At 48.5% G+C, this 23452-nt stretch overlaps 1 protein-coding gene across 2 annotated transcripts in view; it reads left to right on the forward strand.

The window, feature by feature from the left end:
- Positions 1–23452, forward strand: part of MYO5B (myosin VB) — a 331025-nt gene that overhangs the window by 236389 nt on the left and 71184 nt on the right. For both annotated transcript variants that reach the window (XM_025273190.3, XM_025273191.3), the window contains exons 13-18: positions 5438–5560; positions 6490–6573; positions 15712–15852; positions 16727–16824; positions 21474–21560; positions 22030–22141. In XM_025273190.3, the coding sequence (XP_025128975.3) occupies positions 5438–5560; positions 6490–6573; positions 15712–15852; positions 16727–16824; positions 21474–21560; positions 22030–22141 (645 nt within the window). The remainder of the gene's footprint in view (positions 1–5437; positions 5561–6489; positions 6574–15711; positions 15853–16726; positions 16825–21473; positions 21561–22029; positions 22142–23452) is intronic.

Raw genomic sequence — 23452 nt, forward strand, 5'->3', positions numbered from 1 at the left:
TGTGAGGTTTCCTGCTTGGCAGCCTGCTTCCCTGTGATGGAGGAGACGGGGCATCTGCTGAGAGGCAGCAGGGTTAGAAGTTTGAGGAGAACAGAGGAGGTGGGGCAGGCTGCCCTCCAGGGAGGGACAAGGAATACCAAGTGCAGAGATGTAAGGTCCAAGACTATCAGAGAGTGAGATGTATTTAGGTGCTGTCAAGGCGCGGTCGAAGTCCCCTTCGATCTGGGCACAGCGTCTTAATCTACAGAAGTGCTGCTCACCCTGGAATTTGATTTTCTTTTTTGGCACTAATACTAAGTTATACTCAATTACCAGCAGAAGTTGATGAAGGGAAGGGAAGTTGGTGTGTGATCTCAGCCAGCCACCCAGGTCTGGGAAAGGACAGAATGGATGGCTGGGTTGGTCTCAGTTCAGTTCACTTCAGTTGCTCAGTCATGTCCCACTCTTTACGACCCCATGGACTACAGCAAACCAGGCCTCCCTATCCATCACCAACTCCCAGAGTTTACTCAAACTCAGGTCCTTCGAGTTGGTGATGCCATCCAACCTTCTCATCCTCTGTCATCCCCTTCTCCTCCCGCCTTCAGTCTTTCCCAGCATCAGGGTCTTTTGTAGTGAGTCAGTTCTTTGCATTAGGTGGCCAAAGTATTGGAGTTTCAGCTTTAGCATCAGTCCTTCCAATGAATATTCAGGACTGACTTCCTTTAGGATTGACTGGTTTGATCTCCTTGCTGTCCAAGGACTCTCAAGAGTCGTCTCCAGCACCACAGTTCAAAAGCATTAATTCTTCGGCGCTCAGCTTTCTTTCTAGTCCAACTCTCACATCCATAGATGACTACTGGAAAAACCATGGCTTTGACTAGACAGACCTTTGTTGGCAAAGTAATGTCTCTGCTTTTTAATATGCTCTCTAGCTTGGTCATAGCTTTTCTTCTATGAATTAAATTAAGAGCAAGCATCACTTAATTTTATGACTGCAGTCACCATCTTCAGTGATTTTTGGAGCCCAAGAAAATAAAGTCTCTCACTGTTTACGTTGTTTCCCCATCTATTTGTCATGAAGTGATAGGACCAGATGCCATGATCTTAGTTTTCTGAATGTTGAGTTTTAAGCCAACTTTTTCACTGTCCTCTTTCACTTTCATCAAGAGGCTCTTTGGTTCTTCTTTACTTTCTGTCATAAGGGTGGTGTCATCTGTGTTTCTGAGGTTATTGATATTTCTCCTGGCAATCTTGATTCCAGCTTGTGCTTCATCCAGCCCAGCATTTCTCATGATATACTCTGCATAGAAGTTAAATAAGCAGGGTGACAATATATAGCCTTGACTTACTCCTTTCCTGATTTGGAACCAGTCTGTTGTTCTATGTCTGGTTCTAACTGTTGCTTCTTGACCGGCATACAGATTTCTCAAGAAGCAGGTCAGGTGGTCCTGGTATTCCCATCTCTTTAAGAATTTTCCACAGTTTGTTGTGATCCACACAGTCAAAGGCTTTGGCGTAGTCTGTAAAGCAGAAATAGATGTTTTTCTGGAACTCTCTTGCTTTTTCAATGATCTAGTGGATGTTGGCAGTTTGATCTCTGGTCCCTCTGCCATTTCTAAATCCAGCTTGAACATCTGGAAATTCACGGTTCATGTACTGTTGAAGCCTGGCTTGGAGAATTTTGAGCATTACTTTGCTAGCGTGTGAGATGGGTGCAACTGTGCAGTAGTTTGAGCATTCTTTGGCATTGCCTTTCTTTGGGATTGGAATGAAAATTGGCCTTTTCCAGTCCTGTGTCCGCTGAGTTTTCCAAATTTGCTGGCATATTGAGTTGCAGCACTTTCACAGCATCATCTTTTAGGATTTGAAATGGCTCAACTGGAATTCCATCACCTCCACTAGCTTTGTTCATAGTGACACTTCCTAAGGCCCACTTGACTTCATGTTCCAGGATGTCTGGCTCTAGGTGGGTGATCACACCATCTTGATTATCTGGGTCATGAAGATCTTTTTTATATAGTTCTTCTGTGTATTCTTGCCACCTCTTCTTAATAACTTCTGCTTCTTAATATCGTCTGCTTCTGGGTTGGTCTAGAATTAGTATTTTGCTGAGCATGCGAAAGGGGTGTTTTGTGAAGGTGGGAAAGTGAAGGAGGAGACGGCTGTCAGGTGGAGAGGAAGGAGCCACTTCTGCCTGGAGCTGTTAGGACAGCAGAGTCCTGGAGGCCCAGCTATCACAGGAGGATTCAGGGCTGGTGTGGGCAGGGCCACCGGAGAGGTCACCAGGGGTGGGAGTCATCAGGGAGCCCGCAGAGGTCTGGGATGGAGCGAGATGGTGGCCAGGAAGGCTGTCTTGCTGGCACAGGCCCGGGAAGATGGGGACAAGAAACAGAGATGGAATAACTGACTTTGGGCTCCTTATCAACCAGATCTTGTCAGCTGTTGGGCTGGGGCAGGCTTTAGCTCCAGGCAATGTCTCAGGCCACTGATGGCAGCCAGACATAGTTTACTATGAGGGTTCCAGGAGTGCCTTGGTGAAAAGCTGTCCTGGGCCACAGGTTTTATACCCCAGGCTGTTGGGGATGAGGGACTTAGTAAGTCCAAGGATTATTTCATTCCCCACCCCCCAGTTTTTTCTGTTTTATTTCAGTAGCAAAGAGTAAAATCAGGTTTAATATAGTTTAACAGCTTTATTAAGATAGAATTAATGAACCATCCAACTCACGTATTTAAAATACACAAGTCAGTGGTTTGTTTGTTTGGTGTATTCAGAGTTGTGCAACCATGAATTTCAGAACATTTTCATCATCCCCTAAAGATATACATTAGCAGTAATTCTCCATTCCTCCACAGCCCTAGGCAACCATGAATCTACTTCTTATCTCTACAACATTTGCCAATTTGAGACATTTCATCTAGATGTGGCCTTCACCTTTGGTGTGACCAGTGGCCAGCAGAGCAGGTCAGAGGGATTCACCTCCTGAGGGACAGTGCCCACCTAGATGAAGGCAGAGCTGGAGTCCAGGCTCCTGGCCCAGTGCCTTTGCAGAGGAAGAAAGCTCACATGAAGCTGCTGGCAGATACTTTTTTTTTTTAAGGATTTGATTTGCTGCATATTCCAGCGCTACTGATAACCGCAATCTAGATTTTATCAAAATACAAGATTTGCTTGCTGTCTCCAATGCCTGTTTTCAATCTACTTATTGAAAAGATTTTTGGAAATGACTGCTTCCCACCTAACCGTGCCTTTGTGGCTCCTTTAAAACTCTGTCATCAGGCAGGGAAGCCCAAACAGTGAGGAGCACACCAACCAACCAGCCTGTCCTGGCTTGAACCCCAGCTCTGCTGCTTGCCAGCTGTGTGACCTTGGGCAAATTACCTAACTGCTCTGTTTCTTCACCTGTAAAATGTGCATAGTAGCTTCCCTGGTGGCTCAGATGGTGAAAAATCTGCCTGCAATGCAGGAGACCCAGGTTCAATCCGTGGGTCGGGAAGATCCCCTGGAGAAGGAAATAGCTACCCATGCCAGTACCCTTGCCTGGAGAAGCCCATGGACTGAGGAGCCTGGTGGGCTACACTCCATGGGGTTTGCTGAGAGTTGGACATGACTGAGAAACTAATACCTAGTTCGTAGGATTGAATGAGTTAATATATCAAAAATGTATAGAAAATTGCCTGGCAATAAGTTCTCTGGACATTTGCTTTTAGCATTATCTGAGATTCTTCATTCCTGTGAATTTCTGCTGGCCTTCATTTTTAGTCAAGGATAGGAGTGAGAACAGAGACCGACCCTTGTCAGGAAATATGTTTACATATGACCTTGGTTTTGGGCCTCTCTTACTCATTGATTCATGTGAGTCTGATTTAGGGAATATGTAGATAATGAAATCTGCTGAGAAGTCCAGTTTCATGGACAAGATGAGCTGGATACTGGCAAATGCAGGTGCTGACCCGGGTGGGACTTCTCATCGTGGTCCCGCCCTTCCTGCCCTGTCTGCCCCGGGTCTGCCAGGTCTGGGTCATTGTGCTTCTCTTCTCCAGCTTCCCCTCCCAGGAGCTCAGCCAGGTTGGCCTCTTGCTTACCCCACACCTGGTGTTTCTGAACACAAGCTGCTTGGAGATAAATATGAAACAATATATTTTAAAATGCTGAATTAAATATATTTTATTTTATCTGCCCAACACAATTAATAGCCTCCTTGAAGAAAAAGTTTTCTTAAAAATCCTATGGCACTTAACACTGGATATTCAGTACCAGTTACACCAAGTTGAATATTGAGAAAAATCTGTTTGGTTACAAAGTATTTGAGAAATTTGTTTTCAAGTGGGTAAGCAATTTTTCATATGCACAGGTTTTATTAATTTAGTAAACAAAGCCCTTTTTAAATGGCTAGTGCAAGGGTCACCTTCAACCCTGCCTGATCCACATATACAGTCTAAGCTAATGAACGGGCAAGGCAGTTGGTGGCCCGTAGCTGAGGAAGGGGTGTGTGCAGTGATGCTCAAGAGTGAAGGAGGGGTACCCTCACATTCGACAAGGTGCCACACCTTTGATCATTTGAGAGGTGGGCAGAGTGGCTCTGTGCTTTGTTTTCAGCAAAGCACTATGCGTTTTCACTTTCGAAGCTCTCTCTAAAGATATGGAAAGAGGCTGCTCTTCAGAATCCTTAATGGAGTGAAATCTCTATAAGTAAATTTGAAGGAGGTAAAGATTAGTTCAGTCATAGTTCAGTCACTAGGTACTTAGCACCCAGTTTGTGGCTGGAACCCAGTTTTAAGTTTTTTGAGGGGCAGGGAAAAAACAGACATATTTCTCGAGTGCAACAAACTTACAGTTTATAAGACAATACACAAAAACCAACTGATGAACAATATTGGACAGTGCATGTGTAAGAACTCAACTGGAAGAATTCCAAAGTGAGATCGAGAGTGGTCAAGAAAGGCTCCAGAGAAAAGGACAGACTTGAGTTGAGCCTGGACACTGGTGTTCAGATGAGACAGAGGGCGAGCTGTCCTGCTGCAGGAGTTGGCCTGAGCGAACAGGAGCTCGGACTAGAGATGGGGTGATGTGTTCATGACCCTGAAGTCACTGGCCCCACCAGAACGAAAAAGCATCTTCAGATTTGTCCCGTGGGTTGTGATTCTGCTCTTGTAAACTTCGCCTCCACCCTCGTGCTCTCCCAGCTCTTCCAGCATCTGCCACCCGGCACTTCCTGAGGCTCAGTGCACGCCCATAGACACCACAGGAGCCAGCGCGCAGGGCGTGCTGACAGCGTGCCGTGTGGGATCCCAGGGGTCCATGGTTGAGTCTGCTTTCCACATCCGTTTAGGGTCCGAGTCTGAGTGCTGAATCCAGCCTTATTGAGGTCAACTTCCTGGCAGACTCCATCACCCTGCCTTCACTCTCGACTTCCTTTTTCCTCTTCGCAAAACCCCTGATTTTGTGAATCCACAGGTCCCCAAAGGAACCGACCAGAACTGGACTCAGAAGCTCTACGACAGGCACTCTGGCAGCCAACACTTCCAGAAACCCCGCATGTCCAACAAGGCCTTCATTGTCATCCACTTTGCAGATAAGGTGGGTCTTCTCATGGTGGGCTCAGCATTCCTAGAGCCCCACCTTCAGGGAACTTGGGCTAAGAGGGAGCTGACCTTTGAAGTCAGATAAAAGGCCTGGAGTCTCTTGGGTGGGGCCTTGTCTAGCCTCCTGGAGCCTGAGAGAGGAAAGAGTGATTCCTTCTCCACGTGGCTCATTTCCCAGCAGCTGGTGTAGACTTAGAATTTCTCCATGTGGATTGTGTTCCATATGTACTAGCCCAGTGCTTCTCAAATTTCCATGTGCATGTACATCACCAGGTCTTGCAAAAAGGCAAGTTCTAATTCAGTAGATCTGTCGTGAGGCTGACAAGCTGCATTTAGAGCACCCAAAGGAAGCCTTCTGTCCAAGGCCATCTTATGGGAACTCCTTTTTGAATCAATGTGTTATTTGCTCCTTTGTGTTTGAAATAGTGTGTTATTTGCTCTGTCCTGTCTGACTCTTTGCAACCCCATGGACTATAGCCCACCAGGCTCCTATGTTCATGGAATTCTCCAGGCAAGAATACTGGAGTGGGTAGCCATTCCCTTATTCCAGGGGATCTTCCCTACCCAGGGATCGAACCCGGGTCTCTGCCTGCATTGTAGGCAGATTCTTTACTGTCTGAGCCACCAGGGAAGCCCAGAACAATGTTGTTATTGTTCAGTGGCTGAGTTGTGTCTGACTCTTTGCAACCCCATGGACTGCAGAAGAATGTGGTTTTCCACAAAACGAATATTCAGCTTCCTCTCTATAAATCTCGGTACATGTTGGGTTTGCATTTTAGATGAGAGCATCTGTGGGTTTCCCATGTACACACAGCTCTTTTCAGAAGACGCTGTGGACAAGATGAAATCAGTGGAGATACTGCTGAGGGCCCCGGGTCATGCAGGAGCACTAACTACCCTTTCTGTTTCTGGCCGTGGCCCCAGGTGGAGTACCTTTCTGATGGTTTTCTGGAGAAAAACAGAGATACTGTGTATGAAGAACAGATCAACATCCTGAAGGCCAGCAAGGTAAAGAGCTCCAGAAGTGGAGAAACAGAAGCGGAGCAGCCAGGCCAGAGCCAGGCAGGGTGTGGTCAGCGCCAGCCCCAGTCTAGATCATGGTCGGGGGTGGGGGGATGAGGGGCCTGCCAGTCATTTCAGTCTGAGAATTTGAGGATGGCCTGATGAAAGGAAGGAAGCAGGGGATGGCAGAGGCGACTGGGAAAGGTACCAGCTAGTGGAAGGATGTGGGAAGGGGACCAGTCTGAAGGGGTCATGGTGAGTCTAACTGTGGAGACATTGCAGGCGTCTGTCGTGTTGTTTGTCTTCCGTCTCCTGGGAGTAGATGTAAAAGTACTTAAACCCCTTGGGATCCTAGTTTCAGCGCCTTTGATTTCTGCTTAGCAGTCTGTGGAACCTCCTTACGGCCAGAAACGTAAACGGAGCAGTAGGATTCAGGGGACCCTTACATCTACAATTCCGGAATGTTGCTTTCTAGGATCTCCAAAATTTCAGTTGTTTCATTCTCATGAGCATAACAAAAAGGCAGCAAATATTGTGTCCATTCTACAGGTAGAAGGACCAAAGTACTGACTGACCTAAACACATTTATTAAGCACCTACCTGGTGAGGCGCGGCCCTGAATATACCTGTAGGCATTTACATTCTGTTATGGGCTGGGGGTGGGCAGGTGAACAAGCCTACAGTAACTGAAGGGAGAGGCGGCCTGGGCTGGGGCAGCACGAGCCCTGCTGGTCCGGAGAGCCCCCTTGCCGATGCTTGGAGGCAGGTGCTGGTGCTGGCCACAGCCCTTCAGAGGAAGCCCAGGAAAGGACCCTCCAGGAGTTTGGAGGCTTTCTCCCAGACCACATGACACCACACTCACTGTGGAGGCCTGATAACACTGCAAGTGGCAGATTAATTTCTCTTTGTGATAAGCTGTAGATGAATGCCATGGGGCTGAGATGATGGAATGCAGAAAATACACCCTGGGGATGGACCCAGGCATCTAGAGGCAGGTAAATCATGTGGCCCCGAGGCCAGGGTTTTAGAGAGGATTTGAGTCATTACTAGCAATGTGGGCAGCCCAGGGCAAACCCCGGCCCATGTCATCTCCCCATATCTAGAGAATTAGTCATCACTGAGACAAGATAAATGTGCACGTCGATGCGAGATTAACCCCTCGCCTTGCCAAGTGTCCAGCCCTCTAGTCCATGGTGGTTAATGTGACTTTTTCCATTCTTTGCAAGAAAGGCGAGGGATGGGAGGGGAACCACAGTGAGAGAGTAGAAGTGGACGGTTTGAGCCCCAAGGAGCACGTTTCCTCATCCTGTGTGTCTTAGAAATAGAGGCCTGTGACCTCCTGTTCCTGTGACAGTGGCCCTAGAAGGCTAAGAAACTTTCTTTCTTGTGACAGCTTCTCCTGTCAGGGAGGAGCACCAGTGAGGGACCAGGGGAGAGTATCAGGTACTTTCCGTTAAGGGCAGAGTCTGGTTCTGCCATTGATTTTTGTCTTAGTCTGAGTGTCTCTCGGGGATCCCAGTATCTAGAAGGGATCTAGAAGGGAATCTCTCACACTCTTGTCTCCAGCAGATTATCTGTTATTAGCCACTGAGACTTTTTTCCTCTTATTTTTATTTAACAAACTTTATTAAACATTTGTGTGATATATAGTGGTAACAAGTACATGTAGTTAACCTCACAGAACTTAGTCAAGTGAAAAGATGTACAGTTTGAGCGTAAGTTTTGGTGATGCTGTGAAGGTCAGGAAGAAGGGTCTATGGAAAAGAATAATAGGAATGTGCTGGGAGTCCCCATAGTCACCCCCAAATTGAACCATTTGCTAGGAAGACTCTCAGCCATAGTGCTCATGGCTATGATTTATTACGGCAAATGGATATAAGGCACATCAGCAAGGGAGAAGGTGCCTGGGGTGACAGCCATGGAAACCAGGTACGAGCTTCGGGAGTCCTCCCCCAGGGGAGGACGGGGGAGTCCTGCTGAATATGCTTCTTTCCACAGCAGTGCCTTGTGATGATACGTGCTGCCACTGCTGAGTCACTTCCGTCGTGTCCCACGTGCCCTCTGTGCAGCCCCATAGACTGTAGCCCGCCAGGCTCCGCTGTCCATGGGACTCTCCAGCAAAAATACTGGAGTGTTTTGCCATTCCCTTCTCCAGGGGATCTTCCTGACCCAGGGATCAAACCCGTGTCTCTTATGTCTCCTGCACTGGCAAGCGGCTTCTTTACCACTAGCGCCCCCTGGGAAGCTCATGATGATCCCTGGCAACTGTTTACCAGAGCAGCTCACCTGAGCCTGGGCATTCAGGGTTCCTTACTGGTAGTCAGTGGTGTTGGCACCCTTTGCCCAGCATGTACCAGTTCCAGACTCGCAGCAGGAAAGCAGGTTGGCTCAGCAAAAACAATATTGTTGGTGTAAACAGTTTAGGCTCAGTGAACCATTCTTATCAGGGACTGCAAAAGACCCCCCCCCCCCCCAAATCCACGTTTCCAGACACCAGCCAAGCATGTGTCTTGTGAGCAGGCCTCTCTAGGATGGCAGTCTCAGGCCTGGTGTTCATTCTTTTCTAAACAGGTGTATCATTTTAGATAGGGTGTACTGAATTTTTATTAGAATTGAAATATAGGCTCATAAAAATTCAAATAGTTTAGAAATATATAAAATAGAAGTATTCTTTCCCACTCCTGACCTACCTTTTCATGCATTCCCACTCTGATAATACAAGCATCCTGGTACATCTTTTTAAAATTGAAATGAATGGCATTATACACAGTCCTCTCTCATTTTTCACTTACCATTATCTCTTGACCATTTTTCATATGAGTACATATCTACTTCTTTTCCTTTTTTAAACAATTGTTGGTATTTTGCTAACTCAAATAACACTGCAAGGAATGCCCTTTACATATATCTTTGCTTGCTTGTATAGTTGTGTCTGCCTGTAAATTATTAGAAATGGAATTGACAGTTCAAAGAGTATGCACTTCAAAAGTCTAGCAGCATTGCTAAATTGGAGTGTAAAATAGTTCTGTGATCTACTCTTAAAAGGTTTGTTGTTCTTGTTTAGTCACTAAGCTGTCAGACTTTCTGCAACCCCATGGACTGTAACCTGCCAGGGTCCTTTGCCCATGGGATTTCCCAGGCAAGAATACTGGAGTGGGTTGCCATTTGCTTCCTCCAGAGGATCTTCTCCACCCCAGGGAGCAAGCTCACGTCTCCTGCATTGCAGGCAGATTCTTTACTGCTGAGCTACCAGGGAAGCCCACTCTTAAAAGGTACCAACTCCCTTCTCTTCACTGTCCACCTACCACAACTCTAGCCTTCCCCTTCACCAGCTAACATTTCTAAAGAAACCAAAGACCTTGTTGCCAGGCCCTCCTGCTCCCATCCCAGCAAACCCTCAGAGATGCTGTGATGACGACCAACAACCCTTAAGGATTGAACTGAGAGGGGCTCCCAGGCCCCCCAGACCCCAGGAGGTGGAGAGCTGAGAATGCTCCACCCTGGACTCCTTCCAGCCCATTTCAGACATCCCAGGAGATGGAAAGCAGAGATCAACAGTATGTCACTATAAACCTACAGATGGGATCTCCGCGGACTACAGCTGCCAATCAGAGCGATTAGAAATGTGCTTTAAATCATTCAGACAGGTGGACACCACTGGCGGCGTCTGTCGTTGTAGCGTTTTTAAAGCTCATAGTTCACTGAGCCTCTATCATTTTCTTTAAATTTTTTTTCACAGCAGTCCCACAGAGTTTATGTTTCTAGGATACACTTAAAGCAGAAAGAAAAATAAAAAACCTGGAAAGATACAAGCCTATGGTATCCAGTTAATGCCCACCTTTTTACTGGTTTTCTTCTCACTAAGCATAACTCTTACATCTCGTAGGCAAATTCATGGTTTTACTTAAAGTATTTTTATTTGGGGAGAGACCTATTAGCTTTTTCCTTTTGTGTGGCATCCCTGGTAAGAAATGAACAAATCAGTGTGAAAAACTAGTCAGGATGGGATGGAAGATAACCACGTACCCTGCCAGCCAAAAGGCTGTTTGAAGAGCTCCCACCAAGAGCAGTGAAATAAAACAGTGTTAATGAGAATGTAATTAGTAAAGCCAGTTACGCTGCCTAAGAGGCTATAATACAGCTAATTGCTTCCTCAGCTATCAGAAAGCTATAAATAGAGATTTAAGTAGAGAGATGCCTCTTTTAAAACATGACTTCAGGTTAACAGACTGATTTGTTTTAGATTCTAAAGATGGAGGGTTTTCCTTCTTAGTGTTTATTGTAAAAAGTGATAAAATTTATAAATCGGGGTGGGGGGGATCTTGAAGGGAGGATTTTTTCTTCTGGAGATTTCCTGTTCCAGGGCCCCACGGAGTTCAGGTCAGAGGGCTGGGCAGTGGGTCCAGGGTACATGCCGGCAGGTGCTGGAAAGCAAGGGCCGTTCTGGGCCGTGTTCCCAGGCAGACCCTGCTGGTACCATCTCCACAGCATCCCAGCGGACGGGATCTCAAGACCAGTGTGGTCCTGAGGCCAGGCAGACCATATGAGCCCAGACTGCCTACCCTGGGCTGCAACCGTCTCTGAGGTCCAAGAGTCAGGATGCTCTGACAAGGTCCAAACACCATCTCCCCCCGCCCCCTCCCAACGTCTCCTTTCTCCCTCAGCTTCAGCACATCAAGGGTGACGACACATGCATTCCATTGCTTTCTACACGGCTAGCTTCCTTCCAGGGTACACACACGTTTCATTTTGAGCAAGCACATTTGCTTTACATTTTTAAAAAGTTATTATATAATAGCTTTTGAGTCAGCATACTATGTAACATTAGCTTTGAAGTGTTTTTGGAGGCCTTCCTGTTTAAAATCAGTTTCTCCTGGTAGTTATAAAGCCTCCCCCAATACTTAGAATAAATAGGTAGCTGTGTAAGAGAGAACTTTAGTCAGGAAAACATTATGATCGTTCTCGGCAATACAGGAAGATCCCGCTTCTTGAAAAAAAAAGTGCTGAGACTTTTCCTCCAAATACCCTTTAAAACCCCTTTAAACAGAGTCAGTTCAGTTCAGTTGCTCAGTCGTGTCCAACTCTTTGTGACCCCATGGACTGCAGCAGCCAGGCCTCCTATCCATCGCTAACTCCCGGAGTTTACTCAAACTCATGTCCATTGAGTTGGTGATGCCATCCAACCATCTCATCCTCTGTTGTCCTCTTCTCCTCCTGCCTTCAATCTTTCCCAGCATCAGGGTCTTTTCAGATGAGTCAGTTCTTCACATCAGGTGGTCAAAGTATTGGAGTTTCAGCTTCAGCATCAGTCCTTCCAATGAATATTAAACAGGGTATTTCTTACCTAAAAGTTCAAAAATTGTTTCCACCTGGAGGGTAGCATTTACCATATATAAGAATTGATGGAAAATAAAATGTGTGTGTTATTATGTTTACAGCCAGAGCTTTTAAAGATAAGACTCGAAGCTAGAGATTCCAATCAAATGGTTATTGTAGTGGGTCTTATTTTAGTATCACATGTCTGCTTTCAAGAAAAGATAGTTAGTGTTCATATAAACGGAAGTGAATAGCTGTGATTTCCAAGGTAACGGCTATGTATATACCTGTAATTGACATTTTTCTTAAACCCTCAAGTGGTCTTTAGAAAGTGTTTTCATATTTCTTTTAATCCCTTTTCAAACAGATCTGCCTCAGGCTTTTATAATCTATATATAGACTTGAGTAGCAGAGAACACCAAAGTCAGTGCCTGCCGACACTGAAATAAGTGACATGCAGTATCAGGGAAGTGCTTGGTTTATTTGAAGGTTTTATCTCAGTATTTTCAAGATTGAAGGGAGCAGGTTTTTAGAAAGGCCCAGGTGGATCCTGTTCCTGAGGACTGCCCTAAGGTGAATTGTAGTGCTTCCATTCCTGGGTGGTCAGCTGGTAAATAGACTTTCTGGTTGTTTGAAAAGCAGAACTGGAGTTAGTTAATTAAAAACAACAACAAAACACAACTCTCTCTCACTCAGAAATGTGTTCCTTTTACATGAATCCATTTTCAAACAAGAGCTTGGTGACTACTTTTCGTTGAGACTTGGGTTTGTCTACAGTTGGGACACTCCGGGCACAAGGAGGTCCCTGTCTGGCCCAGTCCCGTGTCCTGGGGAGTGGGTTGGGGGTGGGAAGGAGGTCCCTGTCTGGCCCAGTCCCGTGTCCTGGGGAGTGGGTTGGGGGTGGGAAGGAGGTCCCTGTCTGGCCCAGTCCCATGTCCTGGGGAGTGGGTTGGGGGTGGGGTGGTGCGGGATTTGCCTGGTCTTTTACTGTTGCCTGCAGCCTGAGGTTAAATGAGGTACCTCTTGGTCATTCCATCTTGTGGTTAAACTAGATGTCTCTGTGTGTTCACTGAGTTTGTAATGTCAGTTCTGAATACAACATAAAGCCCACCCCTCCCCCCTAGTGTTAAGGTCCCAACACACTCATCTTCTTCTCTGTCCCAGAGACCTGACCACTTCCAAATGCAGTCTCGATAGCCGGGACCTAACAACGAAAACATCGCTTTTAAAATACAGTACAAATGCTCCAGGCTTGGTTGTGTTTGTTCCTCAATTACGGCACAGTGCCTGCGTAGATTAAAATCTGCCTTGAACAGAAGTTTTCATTTTTTGTTCTTAACTTATAAATCCTTTAATATATCAAATATGCATCGCTTTTCTGATGGCAGCAGGAGAAAGGGGCTTAAATTTTAAAATACTCTTATTATTGCATTCAATTTCAGAGTTCCTTCTGTGATTCTGATACGAGCTCCAGACCTCAGAAGTTACAGATTTTTCACAAAGAAAGCTACTATTAATGATTTCTATAAATTAGACTTTTCCAACGGTATAGTCATACTGTTGGTAACTTCTACCAAGACCCAAACATCTTGGAAGTCCACTTCTGAAAGTATGTGAATTAGAATAATTTAATCAGTTTGGTATTGTTCGGACTTGGCAGATGGAATCACTGATGTCTTTAGAATGTGAACCTGGCTTCAGACTCCTATCAGTCATTCCCTGCGGACACTTCTAGGCGCCTTTCTGACTGGGCACATGACTCTTTCTCAAGTGTGCCTTGGCTCTCTGGCACCGGTTTACGGAGGCCCCACGCCTGGGCTGACCTCTCCCACCTCCATCAGCCCCTCTATTCCTGCCACTCCCCCTGTTCTCAGTTAATATGCATGGTGGTGGCTCTTTGCCGTAGACAGTGAGGACCAACAAGTCTGTAAACAAGGGGTTACTGGTATGTAGGGGTTTTGGATGTAGAGAAAACTCTAAAACTGGCTGTGGGGTAGAGCGTGTTTGCAGAAGGATATGCCCAAAGGTGGGCACTAAGGTTTGTACACTACAGTGACCCAGGAGAGCACTCAGGTGGGCCTGAACTGGGACAGGGGCATTCTGGTTGATCGAGAAAGGACGCTGAGGCTTAACCATGGACAGACTAGGTGATTGATTGGGATGAGAGGTAGGGTGGTGGCAGGATCTCTAATCTAAACTTGGGAAGACAGCTGGGGGTAGTGCTTTGGGCTGTGTTGAACTCGGAGCTTCCAGTGGAACACCAAGAGCGAGGAGGAAGATATTGAGCAGAGGGTTGGAACTGTGGATCACAATCGTGGAAGATCGAGATGGAGAGACGGGCTTGAAGGGGATAGTTGAAGCCACGGGCACAAAGGACACTGTCCAGGGAATGAGTGTTAGAAGAGTTAAATGGCGACGATGTGGTTTTGGGGAATCTGCAACTCAGAGGAGAGAAGTACAAGAAGGTGGAGCGGTGAAAGGTGCTGGAAGAGAACACAGTGGGGAAAGCAGGCAGCAGGCTGGAGGAAAGCAGCGTGTGATGGAACAACATGCGTGGTGGCTTATGTTATAGCAAAGTGATAACGTATTATCTGAGCGGGAGGGGCACTGAGATCAGATTTCAGAGCCCCCAGAAGGCAGACTCAGACATTCAGAATTGGCAGGAGGAGATGGGAGACACCATTTTAATGGGAGTTATGGGAAGAAAGGTGCATGGATACAAGGAAGAAGAGCCGGGAGACTGAGCACAAGTGTTTGAGCCTCGATGGGATGGGAGTGGCTCAGGGTTAGAGGGCGGGGCCCGGCTGCTCCTTTTGTCCCCTCCCCACCCGCAGGCACGTGGTAGTGGCCTTCCAACCCTTGATCCTGTCCCCAGCATCCACTTCCCCAAGGGATGCTGGCATGACCAGTGCCTTGAGAGCTGGGACTCTGTCCCACCTGCCCCGTGCCTGGCCTGACCTTCATCTCGGTGTACACATTGCATTAACAGAGAGTTCATCTTACCTAGTCTCATAGCAACTCCATATAGCGAGTCTATCCTTATCCCCATTTTACTGATGAAGAAATTAAGGCTTAAGTTAAATAACTTTACAAGATGCAGTAATAATAAGTGTGGAAATTTTTAAACAGCTTTATGCTTTATTAGACCATAGCTGCCTTCTACCACTCCAGAAGGGAAAGAAGTTTTGCCCATCTTTGTAGGTGAAGGTTATATAAGATTGCCTGGGGAAATTACTTTTTTCCCTTCCTTTCTTTAAAATATAATTCTTATACCCCAAGCTGACCCTTTTGAAGTGTATAAATCAGTAGCTTGAGTATAGTCACCACAGCCATTACCATGGTAAATTCAAGAATATTTTCGTTACTCCAAGGAGAAACTCTGTTCCCATTAGCAGTCGTTCCACTTTCCCCATTTCCCCAGCCCCCCGGCCAACTCTAAACAACCTTCGGTTCCCTGGACATTTCTAGTAAATGGAATCACACACTATGTGGTCTGCTGTGTCTGACTTTTTCACTTGGTGTGTTTCCAAGGTTCAGCCAGGTTTTAGCATGAACAAGGATTTCATTCCTTTACATTGTTGAGTAATATTCCGTTGTGTGTATACATCACATTCTGTTTATCCGTTCAGCAGTTGATGGGTGTTTGGATTGTTCCTGCTTTGGAGCTACTAGGAATGATGCTGCCACAGACACTGGTGTGCAAGCATTTGTGTGGACATGTGTTTCCAGTTCCCTGTGGCATGTCTTGGAAGGCCACTTGGAAAGAGTGCAAGCAGCATAAAGTTCAAGAGCTCTTGTTCTCCATCTTCTTCCTCTGTTTGTTTCTAGTTCCCGCTGGTGGCTGACTTGTTCCATGATGGCAAAGACTCTGCTCCCGCTGCCACCTCTTCTTCCAAGATCAACATTCGCTCCTCCAGACCCCCTGTGAAAGCCTCCAACAAGGAGCACAAGAAAACCGTGGGTTACCAGGTTAGCCCCCAGGCCCCGGAGCTGTGGAGCCTGGCACGTGAGGCAAGACTGCCTCTCTGGAGATGAAGGACGGAGGGGCAGAGTCAGAGGGGGGCCCGAGTGGCCTCGGTAACCACATCCCCAGCCCCAGCCTGGTCCTTCTGTGCCCTTTGAAGAAGGAAGGTGCAAAACCTTCACTAGAGGGAACTGGAAAGGGAGAGAGGGGAGGACTCCAGTCCCACATTGAGTGTCTGATCCCTGTCGGGGGGGACCACATTGCAGGACCACAGACACCTGAGGGTGAGCCTGGAGGGCTAGGGGTGCAGTCTGGGAGGGCAGGATCAATAGCCTGGGGACCCGAAATTGAGAAATGGCTCCTGCTGTGGGCCTTGACATCCAGCATGTCTCCCAGGAGAGCAGAGTGCCTGCTGAGCCCTGGCAACCACTGACCCTCATGCTTCGGTAGATGCCTGCTCTGGGCACGTCCTGTAAGGCAGTAACTGCCAGCATGCCACCCGGGCACCCTGTATCAGGGCTGCAGCGCCTCCAGCCACGTGACGGTCCCTCTCACACTCTTGGCCCTTGCTCGCCTCATCTCATCTGATCAGGGTGCTGAGTGAAACGCACCCAGAAGGTCTTTCCCCAGGTGCTTTGCAGAGCCTGTTGCTGGGATGCGGGAGGGTATGGGGGTTGGCCACGCAGCCCAGCAGCGTCAGAGCTGGAGTCCACCTCCAGGTCCCTGAGGGTCTCCCTGCCCTGTGTTAAAACAGTAATGAAGCGATAAGAGCATTGACAGCTTCCACCCCCCAGTCTGGGGGTGCTCCTGGACGTTCGTGATTCACCACGAAAGGCTGAGGAGGAGTAGGTCAAGGGGTGCTGACCTCTGTCTCCCCAGTTCCGCTCCTCCCTGCACCTGCTCATGGAGACGCTGAACGCCACGACACCGCACTATGTCCGCTGCATCAAGCCCAACGACGAGAAGCTGCCCTTCCAGTGAGTGTCGCCTCGAGGGTCAGGGGCACGGGGCGGGCACAGCCCCGAGGGTCTGTGGTCCTCGGCGGGATGAGTGGCAGGTCCTGCAGCCCCGCCCCCCACCCCGGTGGTTTATGTGCCGAGTATGGACCCCAGCTGTCTGCTGTTTGGAGAACTGGGGGCCGTGAAGGGCCAGCTCCCCGATCTCACATTGCTTATAGTGATGGTTAGGGTGCCCACGAATCAGAGAGCCGGTTAGAAGTGTGCCGTTAAATGGGGACATGAGTGCATCTCACAGCAGCTGCTCCGTTCAGAGATGGGAGTGGTCAGGGAAGGTTTTTTGACTGAGGAAACGTAACCTCACGTGGTGCATCGAGTGATGAGATGTGCAGACGGTCCCGTGTCTCACCCCCCTCTCCTCTGGGCCTCCAGAACCATCCACACTTGCTCACTTTCCCCTCTCTGTGACCCACATTCTGCCACTACTCCTACCTTGACATATTCCTTCCATTTCTGTCCCCACTCATATGGTTTGCTGCTGCTGTTCAGTCGCTCAGTCATGTCCGGCTCTTTGTGACCCCATGGACTGCAGCAGCCAGGCTTCCCGGTCCTTCACCATTTCCCGGAGTTTGCTCAAACTCAGATCCATTGAGACAGTGATGCCAGCCAACCGTGGCTGACCTCACCCAAATCTGACTCTTCAGCAAAGATCCTTCGGCATCTCTGTCGTCTCTGGGTTGTGCCGGATTCCACCTGGCATTTCTGCCGGTCTGCTGTAGCTTCACTGGCCTCCTCACGCTCAACATGTCTGAAACCAGACTCATCCTCCCCGCCCCCCAGAACGGTTCCTGTTTATTTGGTCTCTGTCACAGTAAATGGCATAAGCATTTCCTGACATCTCATCCACCCACCAAACTTGGCTCTTCCAAACCAGAAACCAAAGGGTCCCTCTGGACCAGCACCGTCTAGTAGAACCTTCTGCCGTGATGGAATTGTTTGGTAAATCTGCAGTGACCTACATGGTCACACATGCCTACTGAGTTCTTGCAGTGTGGCTAGGGTGACTGAGACAGCAAAGTCTTATTTTCATTTTAGTTACTTACAGGTGGCTAGTGGCTACCATATTGGGCAGCAGGGCCCTTACTCCCTAGGATCCAATCATGGTCGAAGTCCTGTGGAGTCCACCTGACAGTCTCTCCCATGGTCTCCCATGTCCCTTCCTGCCACAGTGGCCCTGTCTCAGCGTCTCTCCATTTCTTGCCTGGAATGCTGCCCTGCGCCTGCAGAATGCTCTCTCACTCACCCTGTGGCCTTTCCTCCTGCTGCCTGAGCCTCCACACATGCTAGCCAAAGGAGGTACATTTTTCCATTTTCAAGCAATTCCTTCCCATCTTTCTGATTTCCTTTTTGGTCCTGGCATAATTTCTTTCTGTGAAATAATTTATTTTGGCAACTCTGACTCTCAGGATGAATATCTGAACTGCCTTCTGCATTTCATATCAGTTAATAAAGCTTGACTTCCACTCTCAGGGGCCTCGTCCTGGAAAAGGTTGGGAAGACAGTGTCGAATCAGCCTCCTCAGGAGCCGGCTGACTGTCCACTCTTCTCCCTTCCTCCAAGTTCCCGAGACATACTCAGGAAATCCCCCCATGTGGATCTGTTTACCAGACGCCTCCAGAAAAAGAGAGGCTGTTAGGAAAGCAGCAGGTGTGAAAGACGTAGATTACGTGTGAAGGACAAGAGTGGCGCGCTGGGCCCAGGAGCGGAGCGTGTGGGAATGCCACCAGCTCTGCCCGCAGCCGGCCTGACCTTGGGCGATGCGTCTATCAGAACCAGGTGCCCACCGTGTGCCGAGTTCTCATGCTGAGTCTCTCCTCCCACGTGAGAGAATCCCCTGGGGATTCTCAAAGGGACGTGCGAGTCCTAACAGCCCACTTTTCTAGGAGTCTCCTTTACCTTCAGGACCAAAGTCTTCCTCCCAGTAGAGTGGGGGAGGTTACAGAACCGAGTCAGAAAGCCTGCGTTCTCGGCTACTGCTTGTTTGGCTCATCCCAAGCGAGGCCCTCGCCCTCTTCGTTTCATTTCCCCATCTGTTAATTGTGGCTAAAAAAAAAAATAGTTATCCTGATGAAAGACTTCAGCAAGATAATGAGGATTATTTATGACCAGTATAAAAATTTATGTCATGAAAATCTGTGATGTTATTGATGATTCTGAAAACAAAGTGCTGTATCCCTCCTCCCCCTCCCCTAAAGCCGGGTTTTCTCAGCCTCAGCACTGTGGGCATTTGGGCCAAGTAATGGTTTTCTGCAGGGCTGTCCCGTGCACTGGAGGAGACGTAGCAGCTTCCCTGGCCTCTGCCCCCTAAATGCCAGTGGCACGCCCACCTCTGTGACAACTAACAGCGTCTTATAACGTTAATGTTCCTTGGCGGCAAAATTTTCCCCAGTGGAGACTGCTGTCCTGCACTAAATGCTTCTATTTGATAAAAAGTCTTTCTTTCTGCTTCCTCCTTTGTTCAGAAGCCATCTCTCCCGGGCACTGGGCTAGGACAGTGGAATCACGATGAATAGAGACATAGTCTCCTTCTTAAGGAGTTGTTAGCCCCAGATAGCTGGTGACAGCCTAAGAGTGACTGTCAGTGGGTCTGTGGGAACTGCAGCGATAAAGAGGCGAGAGAACAGGAAGTGTCCAGGGAGGAGGTGGCCCCGGGTAGGTGTGATCCTCTGGAGTGGGGATCATCGTCGGAGCAACTGGCCAGGTTTCCTGAAGGCCAGTGGGCTAGTCTCAGCAGTGGGCGGTCCTGAGTGCCTCAGGGTCCCGCGTGTACCTGCCCAGCACCGCAGAGCCCCAGGCAGTAGGTGGGAGCCTGCAGCCTTTTAGGCGGCAGGTGACTGCGGAGGTGGAGCCAGGTCCCCACATCCTTGGAGGGGGCTCACTCTGTGTCCAGCTATAGCTGAGCTTCAGAACAGCCAGAAAGAAAAAGAACATTTATTCCTCATCCTGAATCATGGTGATTGATTCAGGGTCAGCTTAATTCTTTTTCTCTGAAGACTTCCTGATTACCCCAGCCAACCCCAGTATCCTTCCCTCCAGTTTCTTTCAGTATTTTTACCACGTGTATCACATGATGCCTTGTGGTTTAATCAATCCCTGGGTAGGAGAGATCCCCTGGAGAAGGGAATGGTTACCCACTCCAGTATTCTTTCCTGGAGAATTCCACAGACAGAGGAGCCTGGTGGGCTACAGTCCGTGGAGTCACAGAGAGTCAGACACGACTGAGTGAATAACACTTGGATTTGCAGTTTGCTACCTCTATACACGTCTCCCCCCTCCAAGTGCGGATATTTGAGAAAATCCAGACCACGTCTGACTTTTTACTCCAGTGTCCTACTCAGTATAGGTGTTAGAATAAAAATGGGGTTTTCAGTACTAAACTTAGCACCTTAGGGCGGGTGAGTTGCTGAAGTCATGGCTTGTATCTCTAAAGACAAGAAGATAAAGTTCTTTATCTGTGTGATTCTTGGGCAGCTCTCATGACAGAAGCTCACAGCACATGTGACCTCGTATGTTGTGCCAGCCGCTGTTCTCACTGCTTTCGTGGGCTGTTACACTTACTCTTCACACTCACCCTCTAAAAGGGACACTTCCACTCTCCCCACTCTCCCCACCTAAGAGAGGAGGATACTGCTGTACAAGGAGGTGTGTTACTTGCCCCAAATCACACATGCAGCTGTAAGTGACCATGTCATGATTCACACCCAGGTCTGCGTGGCCTGAAACTCCCCTTTTTAACTTGGGAGCCAAATCATGCTTGAGGTGCTAAGTGTATATGATTGGTCACTGAGTGAAGACAGATGCCCCTGTCTGTAGAAATAATAAGGGAAGGCTCTGCAGTTGTTGTTCAGTCGCTCAGTCATGTCCAACTCTGCAACCCCATGGACTGCAGCATGCCAGGCTTCCCTGTCTTTCACTATCTCCCAGAGTTTGCTCAAACTTAAATCCGTCGAGTCGATGATGCCATCCAACCATCTCATCCTCTGTTGCCCCCTTCTCCTGCCTTCAGTCTTTCCCATCATCAGTGTCTTTTCCAGTGAGTTGGCTCTTTTCATCAGGTGGCCAAAGTATTGGAGCTTCAGTTTCAACATCAGCCCTTCCAATGAATATTCAGGATTGATTTCCTTTAGGATTGACTGGTTTCATCTCCTTGAAGTCCAAGGAACTGTCAAGAGTCTTCTCCAGCACCACAGTTTGAAAGCATCAATTCTTTGGCGCTCAGCCTTCTCTATGGTCCAACTCTCACATCCATACATGACTATTGGAAAAACTATAGCTTTGACTATACAGACTTTTGTTAACAAAGTGATGTCCCTGCTTTTTAATACACTGTCTGGGCTCTGCAGAGGAGGCAGGAATGAGCTTGGGAGGGTGGACAGAGTGCAGGGAGGCAAATAAGAGGAGCAGTCCGGGTGAGGGTGAGAATGCGCACAGAACGGAGACGGCTCAGGTGCTGCCAGTCGCTGTCTTCTAGCCTGCGCTTGGCCCCTGGCCTTGAGCTCCCAGGCACACCATGCCTGTACCTCGGTGCAGGAAGGGGTGGTCTCTCTCTCTCTCCCGTGTTCTGTTTCTTTACCACTATGGCCTCTCATTGCTTGTCTTGTGTTTTGCAGTTTTAACCCAAAGAGAGCAGTGCAGCAGCTCCGAGCCTGCGGCGTGTTGGAGACCATCCGGATCAGCGCGGCCGGCTACCCATCCAGGTACCGCACCCCCTTGGGCCCGCCTCCCCAGGGGACCCCCTTATGCGCTGTCAGCCAGAGAAGAGCCTCCAAAAATGCTCCCCAATGCTGAGGGCTCAAGCAGGGAGCCGACAGACGAGAGAATCTCAGTTTGTCCTAGAAGTATGGGTGTCAAGAGTAACATCCTCCTGGACAGCTTTTCAGATTTCAGCTTGGCGTTGGTCTGGGCGGCGAGCTGGTCAGCCCTCCAAGCAGCAGAGCCTCCAAAATCCTTTTTCCTGTCAGTCCTCTAGGCGTGATTCTTTAACTCAGCTACATGCTGAAGTTCTCAGCATCGAGGGAGAACAAAACACCCCGGAACGTGTTTTGCTGCTCTGAGAAGGGCTTTGTGCTGGACGTGTTGACCCCCGGGGCCCCGTCTGAGATCAGCCAGGGCCCTTGTCTGGCCGAGAGGCAGGGCGTGTCCCTGACGCACCGGTTTTCTCTCCAGGTGGTCCTACCATGACTTCTTCAACCGGTATCGGGTGCTGGTCAAGAAGAGAGACCTTGCCAACGCAGACAAAAAGGCCATCTGCAGGTCTGTGCTGGAGAGCCTCATCAAGGTGAGCTGGGCACAGCCACGACTCCAGCTCTAAGCGCGGTGCCCTGGGATTTGGGATGGGGTGTTAACTGCCTTAGTGGTCCTCACCTCTCTTACCAAAACTGTCATCTGAGATGTTTATCCATTTTCCTGCATCAGTGACTGTAAAGGAAAAGCCCCTTTTCCACCTGCCTGAAGACATTCCCAGCCTTTCCCACATCACAGGTTCTGTAGAAAATGAAATTGTTTATACAGTGCCCTAGGGATCATGATAAGGCCCCAAGCTGCTGGCCCAGATCCCTGTCCTCCCCAAAGCCTGGGTCTCCTCCGCTCAGCCTGCCTGCTGGCACCAGTGAACCTGCCGGGGCTCTGATCTGGAGCCCAAGCACGGATGGCCTGGAAGCCAGCCGAGGGGGAAATACCCGCACCTCCTGTGTCTTCCCCATCGCAGGGCCGGCCTCAGGCCCAACCTCAGATGCTTGTTTTAAATAAGACAGTGGATTTCATTTTATCTGAAACAACCTGAACTCGGCAGCTGACGCTTGGGGCTGGAGAATGACAGCCGAGCTCTTGGGGGTCTTTGATGAGGGGCACATCCCTGCGTGTTTCTTGGTTTTAGAGTATTCAGGGATTACAGCAGAGTATGGTACTTAATGATCTCAATAAATGGTTAGATTACATCGAGAATCTTCCTTTCAGAAGGGAAGAGAATTGCATCAACTTAAAAAAAATGTTAAGTATCATATTGTTAGGAAAATCTGTTCATTTGGAGTATAGTTCATTGCCAGATGACCAAGTTTAAAATCATAAGTTATTTTGTAAAAGTGACACAGTCACCCTCTGGGCACAACGTTGTCTTAGCAGCTCAAGGCTGTAGCTATAGACAGTACAGAATGCTGGGCTAAACGTTCCGTAGAGAATACAAGGGTGGCAGTCTTCTTAACTGAAGGTTGCCTTTGGTTCACTGGACTCTGGTTAATTGAGGTTTGTGCTATGGAACATCTGCCAGTATCTACATTTCAACATCTCTTTCTACATGGGTGAGAAAAATGTGTTCTGGGTCAGCTGAACCCTGAGTGAGAGGGAGCGTCAGGAGTCTTCCTCCTTTGTTGGCACCGGGAGCTGGCCTGTTTGTGTGGTCAAGTCTCGCAGCAGCCCGCTCAGCCCTGGGTCTAGCTCCTGTTTTCCCCGGGGCCATAGTTCCACTCTTCTTCTCCCTTCCCTGGTTTCTCCACGCTTCCAGTGGAACCGTTGCTCCCCACACAGAAGGCGATCTGGAGGGGCCCCAGATCAGACCAGCTGACTCAGCATCCCCCACCGCACTCCCCTCCAG

This window comes from Bubalus bubalis, chromosome 22 (genome assembly GCF_019923935.1).
Source record: "Bubalus bubalis isolate 160015118507 breed Murrah chromosome 22, NDDB_SH_1, whole genome shotgun sequence".
Taxonomy (NCBI): Eukaryota; Metazoa; Chordata; class Mammalia; order Artiodactyla; family Bovidae; genus Bubalus; species Bubalus bubalis.